The following is a 17,845-nucleotide window of genomic DNA, read 5'->3' as shown; positions in this document are numbered from 1 at the left end:
TTGCAACTTCAGTCTCAAAAAAAGGTCAAAGATCGGCCACAGCTATTGGCTTTGTCTTCCATGTTTGTCACAAGCAGCGTATGGATTTGAAATATCATTCACTCTTCTTATAATGAGGCCATTTAACACACAAAACTATCTCAGTTTTGAGTAACCTGCGTCCTTCATGGCATCCTTTCTAAGGTTAGGTAGGTCTTGATAATGTTGCATTTTTGAGCTCACAAATGTAGCCGCATCAGAGAAAGACAGGTTTCACAGTCTGAAATCAACTGAATCCCATTATATACTACAAGTCGTCGCAAAGTGGGTATCTTAAACACTGTTAAGGGGCATTCCCTACAGAACCAAAGCCAAATTCCCTCCTTAATGAGTATCTGCAGTCAACCAACCAAATTTGCAAGCAATCCAAACGGGAATTATAAGCAAACGACTGTCCAGGGTCATCTGAAATGGAAATCTTGCTGACCTGAAAGAAAGGGCCTTTTGCGAATAAGGATAGCGAGCCACCCAGGAGAGGGAGAGAGAGAGAGAAAGCTGAAAGCATCAGATGAACACAGCAGCAAGACAGTCCTGCCAGTGAACGGATGCAATAGGCATGTCTTGTGCGTCTCAATTTGTGTTGCTTGCTTTTTTGTGATCTCCCTAAAAGTCGAGCACTTATTTGTTCTTGCCTTGTGCGGTGTCGTTGACGTCTTCTCCTTGCTTGCGCTTTTCAGCTGCTTCAGATCTGATACGTTCATCTCGGGCCTGCTGGGCGATAGCATTGAGAGCAGATGGCCCTTGACACCTGTTGAGATGCGCAGAATGAAGAAAGTAATCAGTGTTGTTCTGCGGCTGCTGTTGAGTGCTAGGAGCGCTAACGTTGGCTCCTTGAGAGGTTTGTTGGCCAACAGGGCGCGTACCAAGGCCCTGATCATAATAAGACTGGCGAGTTGTCGGGATTGTCATATTCTGGCGAGAGGCCGGTTGGGAAGATGAGAGGTACGAAAGTGTACCATTGTCATCAGGACTGGGGTTGTAACTCCAGTATCCTGGACGGGCTGCATTCGCAAGGTTCTGATGGACCGTCCAGAATTCCTCGTAGTTGTTTGGCTGACGGCGCAACAGTCCATCTCTGTCGGCCTCAATCTGAGCCTGCGGAGTGTTTGAGTGCGCAACAGTCGCATGAGAAGCATTGGAGGACAGAGCGACCTGGGGGAAAGACTGGGGACGAGAGTATGGAGAGATATAATCCGAAGTCGATCTTGGAGCTTCATTGAGTACACCAAGCCGTCCTCCAACGTGAGTCTGGCCGCCAGCATTTGTGTCACCACCCGAACCACGAGCGGAAGCTGAATTATCAGCGATTGTGGTGCCTGGAGGAGCGGCTACCTGCTGAGTACCGGCGTCATTCGCAGAAGAGTGAGGCGCAGCTGATTGACCCGGGGCTGCTCGAATAACAGGAACTTCGGGCTTGGGGTATTTTCGTGGACGGCCTCGACCACGTTTGACAGGCTGAAGTATACCTTCAGCGCCCATCTGCGGCTGGATGGTCAGTTGTGGCTGATGGGTTTGCTGCGGCTGGATTGTTTGCGGCGAAGTAGTATTCTTGTTTCGAGGAGCAGACTTTCTGGCCTTCTCCTTGCGAGGTCTCTCGGTTCGAGGTCGGTATTCTCCATCGCTATCATCAACCTTTCGCTTTCGAGAAGCTTGCTTGCTACTCGGCATAGTGGGTGATTCGAGATCATCGTCGGTTAAGATCGGAGAGGCAAACGCGTTCCGTGGAGCACTCAATACGGAAGCTTTTCCAGTGCTGTGCTTAGGGGCCACAGGAAGTCTCAAGTTCTCTTTCTGCGTTTCCTTGTGTATCTGGCCCTTCAGCGTCTCGAAATCGATCACCTGGAAACGTTGCTCTCGCATGGGAGTGGGACCAGGGAAATTCGGCCTGGTAGATTTATTGAGCTGGTTCTCGATTTTGTCGCGATCCTGAAAAAAGTGCGGCGTGTGACCGTGTCCTAGTTCTTCATCAGGCTTTCCATGAGGAAAAGAGTAGGTGTCTCTGCCCAAGTTTGGTCCCGGAAGACGGACGGACGGATGAAGGGGTTGGACCGAAGACAAGAGTTTGTTCATTGAAAGTTGACCTCCCGTTGAGTGGTCTGGTTGAGCCTGTGGCGTGGCCTCGCGGATACGGATGAGAGGCACCTGCAGCTCCACAGAGAGAGGCTGGGGCTGATTAGAGTCTTGCTTTGGCACCGATGCATCCTCGCGGCCTCTTATCGACTCGAATCCGGGGTACCCTCTCATATCGACAGAGGGAACGCGTTGAGGGAACAGCTGCGGATTGTACAACTCATCTATATCGCGATAGTTGATCGCGATAGGCGACTGCTGCTGACTGTCAGTTTTTCCTCGTCCAAATTGTCGTCATGCGCCAGAAAACATTCAACTTCGGATGGGTTTGTGGCTCGAACGAGATAGAAGCCCGTGACAACTTACTTGGTTGATTTCTTCTGTGGAACAGTCCACGTTGTTTCCAGGGGCATTCTGGCGGCGTCTTTGGCTTTGAGATCCTTTCGGGCTACCTGTGGGCCAACGCCCACAAGTGCTGGCTGTCGAAGGGCTAGGGCGAGTGAGGTAGACTTGAAGCTCCCCCAGACACTTCGCCAGGTCTTGGCATACCGACGGGCCACTTCCGATCCAGGACAAGTGATGCCCATCTGGAAGGGAATGGGTGTTGTCGGCACCCAAGAACCCCTCTTCTTCGTCCAGGATCACAACAACCCGGGCCATGATCTCGGGCTCAATGGGGAGTGTGTGAAAGTCGGTGGAAAGACCGCGCCATTCATCGATATCTTCGACGGCTTCCTCCTGACCCACCTGACGCAGGTACTTGATTGCCTCCTCCCGGTCGGGGTTTTCGAGGACATCGGTAGGAAGGCGAGGTCGGGTGTAGTCATCCATCTCATCTACACCCGGCCAATGCTCTCCAGACTTTCGGAGAAGATCAGAGACCGAAGTCTCGTCGATCTTTTTAGCCCATAGCTTGGTCGCTCGGTGGAATTTGATGTAGAGAGTGACGAAGTTGATGACGTCGGGCGTTGTCATCTGGAGGGTTCGGATGGCAGATGCAAAAGTCTTATACTGGCAAAGGACCGAGAGAATGATCCATTGCCCACTATGAGCAACCTCACGCCACTCGATGCGCTTTTCGATGTCCTCGGGCTCGGGGCTGCCCCAATCCAGGTCGTTTGTCACAGACAAATAGAAGTCCTTGAAGCTCTGGCCTCGCTCAGGGCCGACAATATTGCTAACTTGTGCCATGGAAATGTTACTCTCCATGGCACTACTCTTGGCATTTTCCTCGTCGGCCATCGAAACGCGGTAGCTCTCTTTATCACCCGGTAGAAATTAGCAAATAGACTCAAGATGAAAACCAAAGACGCTGATTGTTGTTGTCGTTGTTACAGAGATCATTCTCTATAGCAGCCAGTCTGCTCATCTGCTTTTCTGTGACGATCGTGTCAACCTGGGAAGGGTGACCGAGAGGAATAGACCAAGAGCAACTCTTGGGAGCAAAGTTTGGACTGAGCCTGGGAATCGAATAAACCTGGGACATACCTGTGGCTCTTCAGACTGCCTAGACTAATGTGAAGGGGTTAGATGCTGAAGCTTTTGGTCTTTTCTTTCGGCCGATCCCTCTACGAGAGTAAACACCCGCGATAATCTTGAGAGGATGAGAATGGAGAGATACGGATGATGGAGAATGAGTGTAAAGAAAAGGGGTATGAGATGGTGTCTGTGAGAATTTTGCCGGGTGAGAGAAAATAGGCGCGCGAGGCAAGGGCTGTGGGTGAAAATGAAGGGAAAGGAAAACAGAAAAGGCAACGAAAAGAACTTCCGGTCGAGTGGTAAACAGCAGATGAGATCTTTCATTCATCTTTGCAGTGAAGTGAGCAGGCTGAAAAGATAAGGCAGGAGCAGCAGGGCTGGGGTGCAAGTCAAGTCAGTCGCTCCTTCCCTCTGATAAGAACTATATAGAGGCACACAAAGCCTTATGGAGGGCCAACTAGCCAATTCCTCTTGCAGTATACCAGATTAGGGATTTCAATACTCACTTGATCTGTTGATCCTGCATTTGAGTAAGAGGGGCAGTTATTGAGTCGAACCTCAAGCATCTTCATATATGGTTTGGTTGTATGTCCTCCTGCCGAGCCCATAGGGATGCGAGCAAGATCAACAAGTCGTCTATGAGCAATACGAATGACGAAGAATTTTCATCGGTCCTTAGCACTGCGATCAATCTCGTCTTAGGGAATGAAATGCTCTTCTATTCCCCTTTGGCCATGTTGAGACACCCATACAGTAGAACCTATCTAGAGAACACGCCGAGAAAATTCATTACAAAGCCGCAGTAGACGAGTGTTGCCCTTCTTGAATAACCGCGCTCTCTTTCTTTAGTGTCAAGAAGGAGTCTATACTTGTGGACAAGAGCAGGTCGTTGTCGGCTAATAACGGGTACATCAACTTCCCTGACGCCTATCTCCATGTTCCCAACCGAGTTCTATTGATGTCCCCAAAAGCAATAGTAGTAATACAACCCCGTGACAGACCATCAACAGTCGACTTTCCGCTGAAGACGCCAGTGCTCATTCCTAATAAGACGTCGTATGGCACCTCCACTTCCGAACCCTCCTCAACCGGATGTTCAGATACTCTAAGTCGCTGAGCCACGATCAACGAAGGGAGCAAATCTGCCCCTGTCTTGGTAGCGTTCTCGATCTGCGGTGAAAGTCGCATAACCATCACCCACCAGCATGTCGTCCTCATTGAATGTCGACTCGATTCCTCGCTTGCCTCGGCCGCTAGGGCCGTTGAAATGACCAGCCCGGGGAATGTCTCTTGTCGCAATGGAAACACTTCTCTGGGCGTTGAGTATGTCCTCATATGCTTGCAGCATTCTCTTTCCGTCCTCGTCAAAGTTGGCGGAGAATCTCTGGATCGAGATGAATTGGACTGTCGAAATCATGTCTTTCCCGTACATATTCATGATGTACGCTGCAGCGACGAAAGTTGACCGGTCGTTTCCTGTCTCGCAAACAAGTAGAACCTTTCCGCTCTTGAAGCTGTCGTTGTCAATGATCATTTGGCCCTCCTGCATGGGCATTGCCTGACTACGGTAGACATCGAGAAGGTGCCCGTTGATCTTTGCCACAACCTCGGGGAAGCCACGGATCAGTTCGGCATTGTCTTGGACATCCAGGTACTCGACTCCTATGCCCAGCTTCTGCGCGACCTTATCCACGCTCATTAGCCTCGCTTGGGCGACTCTGGAATGACGCGTCACTATGATCATGGTGATGCCCTCCTTGGCAAGCCAAGCCTCGTCGCGGGCAACAGACAAGGGACCGAGGTAGAGGAAATCCAAGATTGACTGGGCCTTGCGGCGGGATTCGTAGCTCCATCCTACTGATCTGTCGGTAGCCGTCTGGCTTTTGTTTCGAGTGATGATTCTGAGATCCTCGCTCGTCAACCGCATTGCGTCTACATTGTCGAATGAGGGAACGATGGTGGCTGCAGCAGGTCCCTTTGGATATGTCAGGGGAATTGGGATATAGGGGGGGCTCGGGGGCCTGTGGCTGTACGGGGCAGCGGCAACGGTGTCAGAGAGGTGTTCTTTCGAGGTCTCCATGTTGCTTGCTGGTCGATGTGGAGTTTGAGGCAGAGCTGGTGGATAGTGATCAAGTACGTTTCGCGGCCCTATGCGCACTGACTCGGCACAAGCAGGGCGGCTTGGTTCCCCCGCTTCTGACCTTTTCAAGCGTAGTCGTTGATGTCAACGATACGCGCAGTGGCCTGAGTAGCAGAGCCAGAACTTGTAGGATTTGCGAAGTATGACTCGAGTGAGATTGCTGACGATGGGTAAAGCGGTGTTGAGTTTGAGGGATGTTGATGTAAAGTTGAGATGTGGAGTTGGGAAGTACAGAATCGGGGCTGCACTGCTACGGGTACACTAACTAAGTAGTAGGTACCTTAGGTAGGTACGTGAGGTCGGTAAACTAAACAGAGCCCAGGCCCCAGCGTCTAGACCACCCCCACTTAGCTGGGTAGACCCGTCAGGGCTCTTCGGTAGAGGCAGGCCATGTGTCAATCCAATTCCAACGTCACTTCTTTGGGCATCACACTATATCAAGGAGACGCCCGGTCAGGGTACACTTCGATCTTTTTGCAACGTGGGTGGTCTTCCCTTGCCGCGAGAAGAGCTGCAAAAGCAACTGGCTACGCCGAAGATGTATGCGTGACAATGGCAGGCTTTTCGAGGAGCGGTTCGTTCTTCGGACCGGCTGCATGCAGCTATCTACCTCCAGGTCCAAGCTGCAGCATCCATGTTGGTCGCACGACAGAACTCCATTGGGTACTGCGGATCGCTCAGGGGATTTGTGTCTTGTCCTGCATCCTGCATGGCAAAACAAACGAACCCATGTGTCTCTACTGTGGTACCTGTCTCCACCTAGGTATCCTACCTCGCTGAATTAGCATCGGAGAAACAGGTGACGTTCAGGCATCACTCTCCAACACTCGCAGGGTCAACAGGGGGGGAGGTATAGAAAAGCCTCTTCAAATACCCGCCAGTCAACCTCGTGATATCAAATATGGCTTGCCGCACAACATCCGACGCTGTCCTCTGTAGATACAACTCAAATGGAGCCATACAGTACTAGGGCTTGGCTAATTGGATGAAATCACAATAGGGTTGTAAGCATATCCTCACAAGGTCCGATGTCCTTAAACATAGTTCAATGGGGTTAAAATTTTACTACTGTTTTCCATATTGTTATCCGGGTCTTACAGTAGATGCCGTGACCGAGACAAGCTTCATTTAGTGAAACGAGCGTGGTTCCCGGGCAGTCCGCGGGTGAACCTAGATCACAAACCGACTGGAATTATCAACGCATAACAACAAGGAATCATTCGAGCCATGAGGTTCAAGCAGCGTCTATTCAAAATGCATAGGGCATCATAACTAACATGGCGCGCATGTGTCCGATACAGCATCTTACAACTCCTCAGAAACAGTCGCACTCTTCTTTTCAAGAGCAGCAAAGTCAGTGAAGCCGAGCTCGTACACCAGTCCAAGGGTCATTTTGGCGTGCTCAAGCATGTGGTCAAACGACAAGTACTTGATGGTATCGTCGGTGCTATGTATGTGGTTGTCCGAGTACTCGAAGGCGGACTCGATGACGAAGGCTGAGGGATAGCCGGCCTTGCTTGCAGAGGCGTGATCAGAGCAGGCGTATCCGCACTTGGTCTCAACGTAGGGAACCTTGCAATACTGTGCACTTGGTTAGTATGAAGGTGCTAGGGTCGTGGTGCGAAGCCAGATCGACTTACCTCAACGATCACCTTCTTGATGAAGCCGGTCAGACCAGCGTCAACGAAGTCAGTAATGACACCAACACTCTCGGGCTGGCCGGCATCGAGCGTCCTTTGCACGAAACCGGTCATGTCCTGCTGGAGCATGGCCTTGATATCACGCCCCTCCTGCTCGTACGACGAGAAGATGGCCTGGCTACCAAGCAAACCGCCCTCCTCAGCGCTGTACCAGTGGAACTCGATCGTGTTGTCGGCCTTGCCAGAAACGACGTCCTTGGACTTGAGTAGGGTGCGGAAGGCCTCGAGGATGGTCATGGAGCCGCTGCCATCGTCGTCAGCGCCGGGCGCCGCGAGGATAGAGGGCAGCCACAGGTTGATGGAGTCCTGGTGGGCGCCGATGATAACAGTGCTGTTCGACTTGCCGGGGATGGTGACAATGATGGAGCTCTGTTGCCAGGTATGGGGGAAGTGCTCAGCGTAGACGTGCTTCTCAGCGCCGGCATCCTTGATGATGGAGTTGATCTTGGAGAGGAGCCACTCGGAAGACTGGCGGCCATAGTCGGACTTGAAGTAGCGGGTGTGGAAGCTTGTAAACTTCTCGAGGTTCTTTTGGATTTCGGACTTGTCAAGGTCTTTGATGAGAGGCTTCACCTTGTCCTGGAGGTGGCATTTCTCGGGGAAGACACTCTTCGTCCTTGTGTGGAGGCGGGTGGCGCCGAGGTCTTTGTGGTCAGTGATATCGAAGAAGCGGTTGCCGTTCTGTGAAACGAGATGTCAGTTTAGAAAGACAGTAGCGGCAGAGAAAGAGAATGTTTACTCGGCGAAGCTCCCACTTCTCCTCCTCGGTCACCCAGCGGGTGTCGCCTGGGGCAAGCTCAATCAAATACTTCTCGGGCTCGGAACCGGCGGGATACAACTGGACGCGATTGATTTCATCTTCGGCAACAAAGCGGGCGCTGACCGAGTGTGCCAATATGGCAAGAAGCGAGGCTCTGGCGACCTTCATTTTCGAAATGGGGATATATGCTGGGGGGCTTGGATCTGAGGATGATACGGGGGAAGGTAAGTGGGCGGATGTGGATGTTGTTGGACAGAAGCGGTTGTCGTCACGCCGGCCGTACTGATAGGTGCCTAGAAAGAGACCAGCGGGTCTGCAACAGCTTGGGGAGCTCCCTTGTCATCATCCCCGCGTTGCCTGGCACGCTTGCCAAACAAACGCCCACCAATCCTGCCAAGCGGGTACCTTGCCTCGGGTACGTACCGCGGATGTCCGTTGATCACTTCGATGTCATGTCATCATACCTGCTTAGGTACTCCCCAGACCAGACACTGTGCCCTATCTACCAACATAGACAGGCAGTACAAGTATTCCCCCGAAGCGACACTCTGTAATGTCTGTGTGTTACATTGACGCCGAGTCGAAATCAATTAGCCAGGCCGTAATAACGTCGATGCAAAATCGGCCGTGGCCGTGTACGTGCCACCTACCAGACCGATCCACGATATCCGTACCACAATACAAATACCTTTCTTAGGCACGGAAGAGCTCGCCAGCACTTGCGAAGAAGCCCAATTGTGAAATGGACAGCGTGCGACAATCGAGACTGGGCGTCTCCCGCTTCAGATGAACCAGCGGACACGAGCGACCGTTGCTATTACATAGCCGATCTAGCGCCATCGGGACCCCACGAAGATGGGGGGAAAAAAGCAAAACATGCAACACCAGGCATTCGCCGGTCGTCTCCGACCCGACTACTACTCTGGCCCTCAATGGTTTATCTAGGAGAGAGCGGACGGGATCTCGAGTTCTCCAGTGGGTGTGATCGCATGTAATGGACTAGCCGCCTTGGAGCGCTTTTGTACGATGTATGCATTCGCGACTCCACAGCACTGCGTCCCATCCATGACCCCGACGCGGTCAGCATCCATCGGAGAGCGGAATGGGTCGACATGTCTCGGGGTCGGCGTCTGGATCCGTCCGCCGGTCAATCAAAATCCGCATTGGCGAGTCGTCATAGTTCCATGCTTCCCGCTCGATGGCTTTGTTTGGTCCCAGCCACTCTCAATCGTCTACCAATTTGGCCACGTAAAACCACGCCCACTAGCCCTCCGCCCTCCGTGGGCATCACGTTTGTTCTGTACTAGGCAGGCTGTGGAAAGAGATTGAAATGGATGAGATCCGAACCAGTGCATCGGTGCGATTTTAGACTCGCCATCACAACTTTGTCTTTCGAAATTAGTCCGAGCCCCAATCCAACCTCTCAAGGTTTTGTTGGCCGGAGGCTCGATGTTGTTCAGGTGAACGGACACCGGGCTGGGCGGGCTTGGTCCTCATGCAATCAATGATATCACCCAGCGACGCCGCATGTTCCCCAAACGCATCCCCGCTCATACATATGGTGTCCTGCATGGAGATATAAGCTGGCCTCCCGTGTCTTACTTTACATCTCGCAGTCTCCTTCGCTGGTCCTCTCAGACGTTGCTCCGGCAGAAAATAAGCACCCTACCTCAAACAATAATTAAGCCGGTATTGCGCTCGAGTGAGTGCTTCTCAACATAACAAAATGGCCGACTCTAAGCCCGAGAGAAGGCACTTCGACCTCATCAAGCGCGGCGTCAAGAAGCCCAATGTTCCGGGTACCCTCACTTTCATCGGCCTTCGTGGCCTCGACCCGTTTCTCCAGTACCAGCTCGTCGCCGGCGGCCTGGGCGCCTCTATCCTAGGCAAAGTCGGCGTGAGCTCCATCCCCCTCAACATCGCCGCGCTCTCCACGACGAGCTTCTCCCTCCTCGACAATCTCCACCTCCCGCTGCCGCACCTGATACTCCTGGGCATGTCCGTCGGATCCTTCGTTAAGCAGGCTTACTGGCTCGTCGCGCTTTCAGCTGAGGAGTTCCCCGTCTCCAGCGCCGTCAGCGTGAGCTTCTACAACAACCTTGTCAACAGCGCGAACTCGCTTCTCCTCCTCGCCGCCTCCACCTCCGTTCTCACATCGCCCCGCGACTTCCCCGGCACCGCCCTGCCCTACCAGGTCGTCCTCGGAAGCATCCTCTACGCCGTCGGCATGTTTCTCGAAACCGCCTCCGAGTGGCAGCGCAAGCAGTTCAAGGACCGCCCCGAAAACCAGGGCAAGGTCATCAAGACTGGGCTCTGGAGCTGGGCGCGCCACATCAACTACGGCGGCTACGCCATGTGGAGGGCCGGTTACTGCATGGCCGCTTCGGGCTTCATTGGCGGCACCATTATGGGCGTGTGGCAAGCAGTTGATTTCCTCGCGCGCGGTGTGCCGGCGTTGAACGAGTACTGCTCGAAGCGGTATGGTGAGCAGTGGACCCAGTTCAAGAAGGAGGTGCCCTGGGTTTTGATCCCGGGTATCTATTAGTCGAGTTGAGTTGAAGTTAATGCATTGTTCTGTTCAAGGCGTTAAACAATGCCATCGCAATTTAGTCGCAAGTGCTAACCCTTGCAATCCGAAAACCATGTTACAAAACCGCTGCACACGCCCTTGGTCCATGCTGCAAAAGCGATGTAATGATTTCTGTGCCAAAATTGTCTCGGCGGGGGTATGTGAGTAAACTGCAAATGCGGACATACTGTTCTACAAAGCATCAACCCATTGTGTCCTGAGATGCATGCCAGTACTCGTCCCACAACCCGGCGGTTGAATGCTCTCCTCTTACCTTCAACAATATATGCTCACATGCTGTCCTCCATCTGTCGACTCCGAACCTTGGCCCAGTCGTCGCGCTCCTTCTTGCCGCCTTGCTGCTCCAGGCCCATGCCGCGCTCAACCCACTCTTTGCTACCCATATGGCTCAGACGCGAAAGCGCACGTGCAAATGCGAAGGCCTCCTCGTCGCCCGAGAACAGGCCCTGGAGGCCCTTGATCGAATCGATGTTGTGGTCCAGGTCCTCCAAGAGGTGCGTCGCAGCGTTGTCGCTCTGACCAAAGTCCTTCTTCTCCTGCTTCTCCAACGATTCCTCCAGCTCGGCGCGCGAGACGAATAGTTCCGTCAGGGGCTTCTCCGTCGTCAGGACTAGCTTCGCGTGCGATTCGTACACGGCGTCGATGAAAGTAATGAAGCGACGCGCCAAGTCGCGCTGGCGGTACGTCATACCAGGCACGTCGGTGATGACGAAGGCATCGTAGTTTCGCACCAGCTCGAGGTAGTCCGCTGCCGACGTGGCCTTGCCAATAAGTTCATCAAACGTGAACCACGCGCAGCGGCCGCTGACCCGTGGGACGTGGATTTCACGACCCCAGACGTTCTGCACCTCCGAGTGCGGCTCCGGGTTCTCTGGGTCGCCGAGGAAGCGAAACCACTTCTCAGCGTGGGAGTTGGCGTGCGCATCCAGCGGGGTGTGGTACACGCCGGAAGGAGGTCTCGGGATCTTGCGGTAGTCTGTCGGAGAGTCCAGGTTGATCACATGGAGCCTGCTTTTGAGCAGCTTGATCGCCGGAACGAAGGACTCCCGCTGGATTCCATTTTTGTAGAGTTCGTCGGGGTGTCGGTTCGAGGTTGTGACCAGTACGACGCCATGCGACATGAGCGATTCAAGCAATCTACCGACGTGTCAGTTACCGCCTCCCAAACAGCACCTCGCTAAAAGAACTCACCGTCTCAGAATCATAGCGTCGGCCACATCCGTACACTGAAACTCGTCGAAACACAGGACGTTGCCCTTGGCCGCGATGTCGGCCGCGACGAACGGCACAGCATCGACATCGTTGCCATGCTGCATCTTCATCTTGTGTAGCCGCTTGTGGACATCCTGCATGAAATTGTGGAAATGGATTCTCGTCTTTGTCTTGACGGAGCTCGGCAGTGTGTCGTAAAACAAGTCCATAAGCATCGTCTTGCCGCTGCCAACGTCGCCATAAAGATATAGGCCGCGGGGCAGGTTGCTCGGGATCGCTCCTATTGTGGCTTGAGCCGCCTTGCCTCCACCGAACCAAGATCCAAACATCGACTTTGCGGGCTTCAAGGATTCGAGAGTCGGGTGGACGACTTCGGGCGCATGGTATTTGACCAGCTCATCGTGGAGGTGTTGGAGGCTTTGGATAATGCCTGTGGGGTGTCAGCATGTGATGCTCGATTCCTTGCCGGTCACGATTGCCTCGTACCCCTTTGGTGTTCGTCGTTGCGCAGGATACCTGTGTCGACCCGGCGGTCGTATTCTTGGATCGGGCCATGATGGTCCTTTGAAGCTGCCTCGTTTTAGCCCCTGCGTTGCGCTGCTACTGTTACTGGAGGCGTTCTTGGACCTACTGGTGTTTCCTTCGGTTGCGTCTGCTACAGTTGACGCGGCCCTTCTCTGCACTCCATTATTGGAGTACTCCTTGGGAATACCGGCAAAATGGCTGGCTCTGGTGTTTTTTACTTGGGTCGTTTGGCAAGATGTGCAAAGCGAGTGGCGGATGATGTTTGGCCTTGGGACGCATCGGGGGGTGGCAGCAGCGGCTGGTATTGCCCTGAGTCGGCGAAGGGGAAGTGACGGGCCAGCACCGCGCATTGTAGCTGGAGGGGAAATCAACAAAAATCAAAGTCTAAGGGTATCAACAAGCAAGGATACATGGTACGCAAGTATGCGCGCAGTGCGATAAAGTGCAGTGTTAGAGCAACAGGATTGCACTTGGTGTTGCATGTGGTGTGCAAAAGTAGCAAAAATAGCCCTATTGTCCAAGAAAGCGCACCTTGGAAAATGACGCTATTGCCTGCTACAGCCGCCGGCTCTCAGAACTGGTGCCGAATTGAGGGACTCGAAAGCCAGCGGGCCTTGAGGGTGGAGAAGCCGAAAGATGCCGAACTCCGGACTATGCCGATTTCGGTCAGCTCGGTCAAGGACGGGATGGAACTTAAAACTTCCTCGCCCCAGGTGAGGTTGGGCAGTGTCACACCTGGATCGAAAGCCATCATCCTATCTAAAACTTCGACTTGGCAGTAGCGTCATGGGGAGCTCTTACCCTATTCCGGCTTTCATGATTGTTTCTACTTAACAAATGGATGGTTTCACTTAGCTGTGAGTACACAGGCATAGAAGGCAGCGGCTTTAGCTGCTCAATTACAGTGCTGTTGTTGAATGGCGGCCGATTCTATCTATAAACAGAAACCTGAAGTCACCCCAAATTGTACCAGAGGAACTAGTCGTAACTTGCTTGGCAGTCTTCGAGTGACAATCACCTGGTATTTTGGTTCTGGAAGACCAAGGGAATGGCCCTCTTTACAAGAGATTCATCAGGCCGTTGAAAAGGCGAGCCATCATACTCAAACTTGGAACGTTTGCTATTATAGGCTGTCCAAAGCGAAATTGTCCCGTTGCACCCATAAGCCTCGAGATGCTCTTAAAGATACAAAGGAGATGGAAGCCGGGCGTTGGATATGAGGTAACATCCAAACGTTGGCATGTAAATATGGAGAGGTGTTTTCGGACTGCTAATGACACACATAGAAATATCGAGTTCGGAATACAGGCCAGAGCCAGGTTGCACAATCTGCCAATAGACAGTTTAGACGGTGAAGTATATTGCACGATATCTGCTCAGAAACCATCCCCCCAAGTATAAGACTTCCTGCTCCCCTTTTCCCTGTTGTCTACTGTCGATGGCTCAGCATCGTGTAAGCAAGACCCATCTCGCCTGAGGGGATGCCTAAGAAATAGTCACCGATGAGTTAACTCTGGTATTGAAGCAGCCTGTTGCTTCTTGTTTGGAGGTCATATGAATGTTCGATTGACAGGCGACAGGATCAAAAAGGTGTCTATCGTTGATCCCGACCCTGACAACGCCCCCCTTCCTGGACCGCAACCACTTTGACATGCACGAAGGCCCAATGTGCAGTGTGCTATTAGCGAGAAGGCCCTTCAGAGGTATACACGGAGGATACTCGGACGGCTTCTGGGCATATACACAACCAGCCAGGCCCTGAACTCCTGGTCCCTCAACGGCTGGTACAAGCGATTGAATGAACCCCTCGTTCACTGCCAGGCTCATTCATATTGGTAGCTTTCTGACGAGAACGGACTCAAAACCCTGGCCCATGGGCAGCAGCTATGCCACCTCCGCTTAATGTGGTTGGCGGTCCTGTGGTACTTTGCGGGAATGCAACAAGTTGGGTACCGAAAGCCACGATTCCGTCGATCCGGAGGGTGGTTGGAAGAGGAATTGTTGAGCCTGGGCGAGTGGAGACTATCGACAGGAACGGAGCGTACCGAGATCGCTTGACGAATCCAGATCGTCCAAGGAAGTGGAGGTACAGACCAGCGAGAGTGAGATTGAGTAGTACAGCAGTTAACCAGTAGTTGTTCGTGCTTTCCCAGTTCCTGCACAAGCTGATGTGGACAGGAAGTCCAAAATTTATCGGAGAAACCATTGCAATCGGGCCCAGGTGGCAGCATGACGATAGGTTAGGGGTTAGGGTACCTATGCCCGGCATGATAGTATCATGATGTTAATTGCGGCGGCCGAAAGATAGGCAACACAACAGTCTATTGTCTGAAACCCCTCCTACTTCATACTATTCATCACTGTGAGTCAGTATTGTCCTCCCCGACGAGGAGTATCTGCTTGTTTTAGGTTATGGGCCGATGGACCGCCGCTCTGTGCAAGTACGTAATGGGACTACCTAGGGTTTCTCGAATTCGGAATCTCGCACAGAACCCCGGGTGGCAATGTCAACACACCACCAGTGCATCCGCTTGTCTTATTGTCTTATGCTGTGATGTCTTTTCCCTTGTCAGCATTGGTGGCTCGGACCCCCCTCCCCCATCCCTCTCCCTCCCTCCTGAGGATGTGGGGAGAGCTGATCGCATAGCTTCTCGCAGTTCAAACGGACCACAGCTCCTCGCCCTTCCTGGTCTAATACACAATGCCATAGAAGCTTCGAATGACAACCACTATGGTATTACCAAAGCTGACAGGAGTGTATAGAATCCAGCTATGTCAACAAGTATGTCAATTTAACAGTATTTGGATCTCTGGACGCTTTGGCCTGGAGGAGCGGGTTTCGTAATTTACCTTACGTTATAGGTAGGAAGAGAGGGTGGCACACTGGCAACGCACCCACCGCCCATCTAAATGGTGCCGCCTGTGTCTTGAACGTTGTCTGACTCAGGTGTCCCTTTCACATGGCTTTTGGAATTGCTCTCGTGTTTGGTGCTGGAATTGAGGAGTCCTTTGAGGGACGAGTACGATGTCTACCAAGTAAAGACACATTGTTTTCTGTTCTTTGATAAGCTATATCAAGAGCGCACAGCTTCCATGACGATGGTCTTCGTTGAACAAGGTCCTTTGCTCCGTTTCACTGCCTTCAGTCTTAAGAATGAGGGTTGTCGCCTCAAAGCCCCGGGTACCAGCTGTGAAGGGTTGGACAGTATCATCGCCAGTCGAGAAACCATCATTTTTCGGAACACCCCCCCTCAGCTACCAGAACGAGTGTCTGTTCCAATGGTTATGGTTCCAGGAATTGAAAGAGCCCAGCGGCGATACCTCTCGACGAGACGCTACGGGTCGAGCGAGAACTGTTCGCGTTTGAGACAGGCATTTCCCCCCTTCGTTAACGACTGGCTAAGACCCATTGAACCCAAGTTCTCTGATGTGGAGAGATGCTTCTTTCCTAGTCCCAAGACGATGTTTCTGATCGACCAGCCGGAGGGCCTAGTTTGCCAAATTTGCCAACACAGCAAGCTGTCTTTCCAAAACCATGCCGATAAGAGGACGGACAAGCTGCCGGATAGCGTCCCCGCGATCATGCCTTGTGGACATGTGGCAGGAGTTCGATGCTTGACGACATGGCTTCGAGACCACCAAAACTGCCCATTCTGTCGCCAAGAGCTTATCCACAGTAAATGCGGACACGGCGTTGCTCCTCGTCACATCACCATGGAAGAAATATTCCTTATACCTGCCACGATCCCAGAAGGGGGTTTGATACCAGAGTTATGCCCTCGATGCTATGCGACTGCTTTGAGAACCTCGGCCGAAGCAAGGTTCGATGCCTGTAAGCGAAGATTTGTACAGGCAAGGCGTCGATTTTTCACATCTGAGAGCCAGGCCGATGCCAGGTTCCTTATGCACAAAAAGACCGACTTCGAGAACATCATGCTGGAGGAGTATTATGCCAAGATTACTAACACATGGCTGACCTGTTGGTAGGACTGGGCAGCCATAAGTGGTGGGTAGGGTAGCCCCTAATTGCCGACAAAATGGGTAGGCATTGTTGGATATGGAACATGTCGTGGACGGCGTCTAGGATTCTCGGATGGCGCTTAGTCTTTGCTAGCAAAGGCCACTCCCGAGGCGATTATTCCCCAGATTCGTAGCTTTGGGTTCGCCAGTCTCTGCAGGTTGCCCGCAACCCAAAATACGCCACATCCAACCAAAACACCAAGCACGGCAAGTTCGGTGGTTGTAGGCCTGGTAATTGGGACAGAGAAGGAGCTTTCTCTCTGACATTGCTTGCGAGAGATCGACCCCAGTAGTCCAAGGGTTGAAAAGAGTGAGAGACGTAGCCAAGGCGGTTCCTCCGAGACCGCATAGGTATACGACATGGAGAACATGGTAGAAGACACAGAATATGTACCACATCTAATACTGAAGTTGGGGGGCGGTGGATCACCTCTGCTAGGGTCGTCAGTCGTGCCGAGATGTAGCCAATGACCGACTTGGCCAGACCAAAGTGTTATCCGAAGAGAGCAAGAGTGGAGACCGAATATGGTTGGTCGACGGAGTAAATTCCGACGAGCCAGAGGAGGGAAATAGGGGAGGCTTGGCCATGTTTAATAGCCGGAACTTCTTCTCCAGTCGAGTATCTGACCTTATGCTTCTCATGTCGTCCCAGACACGCTACTTGCAATGTTTTCGATGTTCTTTCTGATGAAGGGTCAGCTTTAATTATTAACTTCAACGTGGCCGTGAGAGTGGTTTCGGTAAAGAAAGCCTAGATGAATGTTGATTTCTTCGACGGTATTGGATGTAGAGGAGATGACACTGCACTTCGATGAGTTGATGCCTGTCGCAGGTGGAAGCCAACAGTCCGTAGACATCGTGCCTGGGTAGGCAGGCGGGTGACCAACACGCCGAACTCCCGTCCCTGAAGTTGGGTTTAGGACGGGAATACCTGGACTAGGCTTTATTATTTAGTGAACAATACCTAGGTATGTACAGTTCACCCAACTGTAGCGTAAAGATACCTGGGGAAGCTACGATTCTACGAGTTCGTGTTTTTTTGTCACCCGCCTGGCAGGAGGGTAGGTGCAGGTGAGGTAGAATTGTGAAGCGGGCCCCTCCCAAGAATCCTACATGTCGAAGGACCCAACAAAAGACCCACTATTTTGTTTTAAGTGCATCCAGAGGGAAGGTAAAATAGTAGGGAGGCTGGGCCAGGAAGTGGATATAATGCTTGACGGGCCACTGTGCTGTGAGCGCCTGTGGCTTGCAGTGTTACATTCTACCTGCTGGCGGCGACCGGCGGCGACTCTCGCATTCGACGCAGTCCG

The 17,845-nt window shown here is 52.5% G+C and overlaps 7 protein-coding genes across 7 annotated transcripts; 2 read left to right on the top strand and 5 right to left on the bottom strand.

The window, feature by feature from the left end:
* Nucleotides 1-657: 657 nt before the first annotated feature.
* Nucleotides 658-3,318, bottom strand: CH63R_07800 (uncharacterized protein; the record flags this gene model as incomplete). The annotated part of the gene is made up of 2 exons (XM_018302774.1): nt 658-2,313; nt 2,476-3,318. The coding sequence occupies 2 exons, from the start codon at nt 3,316-3,318 to the stop codon at nt 658-660; spliced, it is 2,499 nt and encodes an 832-aa protein (XP_018157552.1).
* A 1,375-nt stretch (nt 3,319-4,693) lies between these two features.
* Nucleotides 4,694-5,668, bottom strand: CH63R_07799 (Dual specificity phosphatase; the record flags this gene model as incomplete). Its single annotated transcript, XM_018302773.1, has 1 exon — nt 4,694-5,668. One exon carries the CDS (start codon nt 5,666-5,668, stop codon nt 4,694-4,696), a length of 975 nt encoding a protein of 324 aa, XP_018157551.1.
* A 1,365-nt stretch (nt 5,669-7,033) lies between these two features.
* On the bottom strand, nt 7,034-8,356 carry CH63R_07798 (Peptide hydrolase; the record flags this gene model as incomplete). Its single annotated transcript, XM_018302772.1, has 3 exons — nt 7,034-7,309; nt 7,369-8,109; nt 8,168-8,356. The coding sequence occupies 3 exons, from the start codon at nt 8,354-8,356 to the stop codon at nt 7,034-7,036; spliced, it is 1,206 nt and encodes a 401-aa protein (XP_018157550.1).
* Nucleotides 8,357-9,914: 1,558 nt separating this feature from the next.
* CH63R_07797 (Membrane protein) lies at nt 9,915-10,733 on the top strand (the record flags this gene model as incomplete). The annotated part of the gene is made up of 1 exon (XM_018302771.1): nt 9,915-10,733. The coding sequence occupies one exon, from the start codon at nt 9,915-9,917 to the stop codon at nt 10,731-10,733; it is 819 nt and encodes a 272-aa protein (XP_018157549.1).
* Nucleotides 10,734-11,047: 314 nt separating this feature from the next.
* CH63R_07796 (AFG1-like ATPase) lies at nt 11,048-12,865 on the bottom strand (the record flags this gene model as incomplete). The annotated part of the gene is made up of 4 exons (XM_018302770.1): nt 11,048-11,915; nt 11,970-12,420; nt 12,477-12,560; nt 12,622-12,865. The coding sequence occupies 4 exons, from the start codon at nt 12,863-12,865 to the stop codon at nt 11,048-11,050; spliced, it is 1,647 nt and encodes a 548-aa protein (XP_018157548.1).
* A 221-nt stretch (nt 12,866-13,086) lies between these two features.
* On the bottom strand, nt 13,087-13,266 carry CH63R_07795 (uncharacterized protein; the record flags this gene model as incomplete). Its single annotated transcript, XM_018302769.1, has 1 exon — nt 13,087-13,266. One exon carries the CDS (start codon nt 13,264-13,266, stop codon nt 13,087-13,089), a length of 180 nt encoding a protein of 59 aa, XP_018157547.1.
* Nucleotides 13,267-15,614: 2,348 nt separating this feature from the next.
* Nucleotides 15,615-16,502, top strand: CH63R_07794 (uncharacterized protein; the record flags this gene model as incomplete). Its single annotated transcript, XM_018302768.1, has 1 exon — nt 15,615-16,502. One exon carries the CDS (start codon nt 15,615-15,617, stop codon nt 16,500-16,502), a length of 888 nt encoding a protein of 295 aa, XP_018157546.1.
* Between the last annotated feature and the right edge of the window lie 1,343 nt (nt 16,503-17,845).

Source organism: Colletotrichum higginsianum, chromosome 5 (assembly GCF_001672515.1).
Source record: "Colletotrichum higginsianum IMI 349063 chromosome 5, whole genome shotgun sequence".
NCBI lineage: Eukaryota > Fungi > Ascomycota > Sordariomycetes > Glomerellales > Glomerellaceae > Colletotrichum > Colletotrichum higginsianum.
This window is presented reverse-complemented; position numbering and strand designations above follow the sequence as displayed.